General features: G+C 50.0%; 1 protein-coding gene across 1 annotated transcript; it reads left to right on the forward strand.

The window, feature by feature from the left end:
- Positions 1–1447: 1447 nt before the first annotated feature.
- On the forward strand, positions 1448–4215 carry LOC137637146 (serine/arginine repetitive matrix protein 1-like). Its single transcript, XM_068369421.1, has 4 exons — positions 1448–1527; positions 1989–2677; positions 2954–3597; positions 3799–4215. The coding sequence occupies exons 1-4, from the start codon at positions 1448–1450 to the stop codon at positions 4213–4215; spliced, it is 1830 nt and encodes a 609-aa protein (XP_068225522.1).
- Positions 4216–4852: the final 637 nt, after the last annotated feature.

Below are 4852 nucleotides of genomic sequence, written 5' to 3' on the forward strand. Positions count from 1 at the left end.
GTGTACAGTACGACATCATGAATATTTGAGATTTTAATACAGACATCAGCCAACAATATCTTGTATGTATGTAAGTATCACCTTCAATTGAAGTATCAGACAATTCACAGAATTGACTTCAAGATCAACACGTTCTACAAAGACACTTCTTCCCCCTTCAATGCTTCAAAGGATCCTACTTTGGAACAATTTCAAAACAGCAGGACACCATACTAAAAAAAATCATTTCCAAAGAAATAAGGGCAAAAATGACAATAATAATAAACTTATCAATAACTGAACAGAAAAAAGCTCCCAGTAGAAAAAATAGATAATGTCCTGATTCAAAATATTGTCAAATTTTTCAGGACATCAAATTACCAACTTTTTCTTGATGGATTTACCATCTCTCATCAAAGAACGAAAGTTCCACAAGACTTGGCAACATTTAAGACAATGTTCAAGTCGGAAACCTTTCAAATCATCTTCAGTTGATTGACAGAAGGCAGAAGATCCCAACCAATCTTAATGTTAGAATAGTCAATAAAGAAGACTCATTCTATTTCTAATTAGCATCAAGGAAGGCAGAAGATCATCATTAAAGTTTTGACTTTCACCAAGAAAGCTCTTGTAAGATTGGCAGACAAAAGCCAGACTCAAATGACTACAGTATACAAAGATTTCTTAAATTTAAAACCTGTATTATAGAGGAGAAAAAGAGGAGATGAAATACCATTGGAAACTTTTATTTTGGTACTTTCTTTCGAATGAATATATAGAATAAAATTTTGAGTATTATTGATATTATATTTCAGTTATAGCAAGTATGAGTAATAAATTAAGCCCATATTATACAGTACTTATACGATATTTATGCTTATCCGGTACTCTTAATCAAAATCTCATCTACTGGCTCAAGAATGCATTTTTCATATTGATCTAAAGTTTTGTTAAAAGTTTTGTAAGCAAAGACAAATCAAAGTTGTCTATATTGTCCTATGAATATATCATGCATTTTCAATATTGAATATGGTGATGAAATTCTTGTTTACTTTAATAGTTAATGAGATAAATATTTTTAATAATTTCCCTGATGGAATTAATCTTGTGTTGTTTATTTTTAAAAATTGAAATCAGTTATGTTGAAGGTATTTTTGAGAGTTTAATTTTCAGATATTAGGAAAAATAGGTACAGATACTAAAATATGTCCTTTGGAATTGAGAGAGAGAGAGAGAGAGAGAGAGAGAGAGAGAGAGAGAGAGAGAGAGAGCATGTATATATCAATAGAAATTAGTTCATTGTTAACATTTGCGTCCCTGCATATATATATATTTGTTCCAACACGAATACTTACCTTCGAACTACTTTCTCTAGGAGATCACTGGTTATCTCTTTCTCTACGACCAGATTTGAATATATACCCCCACGTTCCGCGCTCTCGGTAACTTTTACCCCCGGCATCCAGGAATGTGCCCCGAGGGTAGGATTAACGGTAGGTCGCCTGTTGGCCAGGTTACGCTCGTCATTAAGTTCTCTGGTCGAGAGAGGTGAAAATCTCTCTCCCTAGTATCCTTATCTCTACCGATCCTTTGTGTGCGTCCTGCGACCCACGTGTTCCCAGCGTGGCAACTTGCGTTTTTATAGTGTGCTTTCCCAAGTGTTCCTGTGCGTTCTCTTTTCAACCGTGTGCTTACCCAGTGTTTCATTCATTCATTCATTCATTTCCTTAAGTGCTTGTGTCGTGCGTTGTGTGCGTTATGGAGCTAGTTCGCCGTTGTCCTGGGCCTAGAGCCGGGAAATCGTGTGGAGCGTTCCTCTCCAAGCCCGAAGTAGATCCTCACTCCCTTTGTTCCTCCTGTAGAGGTAAAGTGTGCTCGTCAGCAGACACGTGCCCCTAGTGCGTGGACTGGAGCGATATTCAGTGGGTACGTTATGGTACTAAGAAAAGGAAATCAGCGAAACGTTCCCCCAGGAAAGTTAGTGTTTCCTCGCCGATTCCGTTGCCCAGTGAGCGTTCCGACGGAGTCTCGGTTTCGCCGTCACCTACACAAAGTAGGGGACGAGGTAAGTCTAGCGTAGGGGATGAACAAGGCGTCCTATCCCAGGAGCCCAGTGTTAGTGCAGAGCCAGTGGCAGGCCCCTCTAGGGCTAGTGAAGGTCCTAGTAGTGCGTCCGGAGAGTCGGCCCTCGTGTTCGGGGGGCACGCTTCCTCCGATGACCCCGTGTGGGGTAATAACGCAGTTTCAGTGTCACCGCCGCCCTCGTGGGCTTGTGCTTCCGGCTCCTCTTTAGGGGGAGATAGCCGGAGTAAAATCCAACCTGCAAGTCACGATGTCTACGGTTGGAGGCTCCCGAAGACGCCGGGTAGGTCTCCCCTGAGGATGGACGTGGACCTGGACCCCTGGCTCCCGGACATGGAACGATTGGATTCGTTCCCGACCCTTCCCACGGAAGTCCCCGATGACTTCCTCCAGCCCTCGACCTCTGGCATTCAACGTCCGAAGAAGTCCCCCACAGTCCCCGCTTCCAGCCGACACGTGATGGACGCAGTGTCATCTGGTTTTTCGGACATCTATTCCTCGTCAGAGGAAGAGGTCAAGGTGAAACACCGCCGTCGGAGGGAGCGGTCCAGGACTGAACGTTCCAGGTCAAGGTCGCGCTCTAGCTACAGCAAGAAACAATCCCGCTCCCCGAGCCGTAAGTATAGGAGGAGTGTATCTCCCGGGGGAGCCTGGGTCTACGTTTCGTCGCGAGAATCGAAGGCGCTCCGGTCCCCGGTCCACCGGTCCAACGAACAGTCCCCAAGGTGGCCGCCCTCCAAGCACGGCCTTGACCCTCGCGACCTGGCTCGCAGGAAAGACCTCTCTGTTAGGCATAAGTCGTCGAGGCCTCCGGTTCACCCCGCCCAGCGGGGGGAAACGCGCTTCTTTACAGGCAGCCAGGCCGAACCAGCCCAGCTGGTGCGGCCTTCAGGTCGGAAGGAACGGTTCCCGCTGTCGGATCAGCCCCCGGGAACCGCACCCTCAGCACCCAGAGCCTTCGGGCGAACGAGAGTCCCCGCTGTTCCAGCGGTACCTACACGGTCCCGAGCCCCTGGTCCGGTCTTACCGGCAGATGAGGTCCAGTACCTTGGCAGGACGGCGCCCCTGGCCCCCAGGGTCAGACGTCCGGTCGGCGTGCCTGGTAACCCGGCTTCCCCGCCCCAGGCCGAGGTCTCGGCTGACGGAGGAGAGGGCTCCCCGACGGAAGACTCCGCCTATAGGAGAGTGGTCAGCCTGATAAGGAGGCACCATGGAATAGCAGAACCTACAGCGACAGGTGGGGATTCCTGGAGGTCGAGTCTCCTTAGAATTATGCAGACTCCCTCCCAGCCTAAGTCCTCCCTGGCACTCCCTCTGGCCCGAGACCTAGTTCTGGGGCAAGAGTTTATTGACAATGTGGTAGCCAGCAATGCCGAGGCTCCCAAGTCCCAAAGTGCCTCTAAATTACTCCAGGGCCTCAAGAACCAAGGGAAGGTCTATTTGCCCGAGGGACGTCGCCCAGGACCTTGTAAAGTGGCCACGGCCGTAGACATTCTGGGCCAAGGAGTTTCTGACGACAGAGCTTCTTCGACCCCAGTCTGTTTCTCACCTGCAGAGGCCTCCATGATGGAGGAGATGTCGCGAGACCTAATTAACGTCTCCTCTTGGCTAGACTGGTGGGCTTCCACGTTGGTGGGTGTGCAAGCCTCCTACGACCCCGAAGACCCTGACCAGCAAAGCCTGATGAGGGACCTCCTTACCTCCGGGGGTAAAACCCTAAAATTCCTCTCGTACCAGTCTCTCGCCCTTACAGCCAACTGGGTTCTCCGTAAGAGAGACACAGTTCTCGCCAAAATGTCCCGGAAAGTACCGGACAGGGAGGCGCGAGCAATTCGCAGCCTCCCCCTGTGGGGAGAGTCTCTTTTTCCAGTGAAAGAGTCAGAGGCCCTGATGGAAAAAGTCTCAAAGAGGAAGGAGAAAAACGTCACCAAACCGGCAGCGTCAAGGAGACCTCCATACAAGAGGTCCGTCTCGGACAGCGCCGCGACGCCCCAAGCCTCTTCCAGCACTACGAGGAGAGAAGCCCCCTCTTCCTCCTGGTCCTCAACTCCTCAACCCTCCCGCAGAGGTACTTCAGCACCCTCAGGCTCCTTCAGGTCGGGTTACTCCGCCTCTAGGAGAGGCAGATCAGGCCGTTCCTCTAGAAGAAGGTAGAGTGGGAGGCCCCCTATCCCCGCCCAAGCCTCGGGTTGGGGGATGCCTCAGACTACATTGGCAAGCATGGAAGGCCTAAGGAGCAGAACCTTGGACAGTGTCCGTCCTAAAGGAGGGCTACAGACCCCCATTCCTGGCGAATCCACCCCCTCTTATTCCGGCCAACCAGACGGAATGGCTAGCGCCCAAAGATCCAGTAAAGAGGACCGCCCTTCAAGAGGAGGTGTCCTCAATGTTGGAGAAGGGCGCCATGGAAGAAGTTCCTCTCCCAGGACCTGGTTTCTACAGTCGCCTGTTCCTGGTAGAGAAAGCGACGGGGGGGTGGAGGCCAGTTATAGATCTGTCGGCTCTCAACAAGTTCGTCAAGAAGACGGACTTCAAGATGGACACTCCAAAGTCAGTTCTGCTGTCCTTGAGGGAGAAAGATTTTATGATGACCGTCGACCTCAAGGACGCATACTTCCAAATTCCGATCCACCCATCGAGTCGGAAGTTCCTCCGGGTGAAATGGGGTTCCCAGATCCTGCAATTCAGGACTCTTTGCTTCGGTCTGTCAACAGCGCCCCAGGTATTCACGAGAGTCTTCGCGACTGTATCAGTGTGGGCTCACGAACGGGGCATCCGCCTTATCAGATAC

Source organism: Palaemon carinicauda, unplaced genomic scaffold, assembly GCF_036898095.1.
Source record: "Palaemon carinicauda isolate YSFRI2023 unplaced genomic scaffold, ASM3689809v2 scaffold555, whole genome shotgun sequence".
In the NCBI taxonomy this organism is placed as follows: Eukaryota; Metazoa; Arthropoda; class Malacostraca; order Decapoda; family Palaemonidae; genus Palaemon; species Palaemon carinicauda.

What these genes read in the sequence shown, in the direction of transcription:
- LOC137637146 (XM_068369421.1), top strand. Translation starts at nt 1,448, where the DNA reads ATGTGCCCCGAGGGTAGGATTAACGGTAGGTCGCCTGTTGGCCAGGTT. An exon ending in ACAATCCCGCTCCCCGAGCC is followed by an intron (nt 2,678 to 2,953) that starts GTAAGTATAGGA and finishes TGCGGCCTTCAG; the next exon opens with GTCGGAAGGAACGGTTCCCG. An exon ending in ACAGAGCTTCTTCGACCCCA is followed by an intron (nt 3,598 to 3,798) that starts GTCTGTTTCTCA and finishes CTCTCGTACCAG; the next exon opens with TCTCTCGCCCTTACAGCCAA.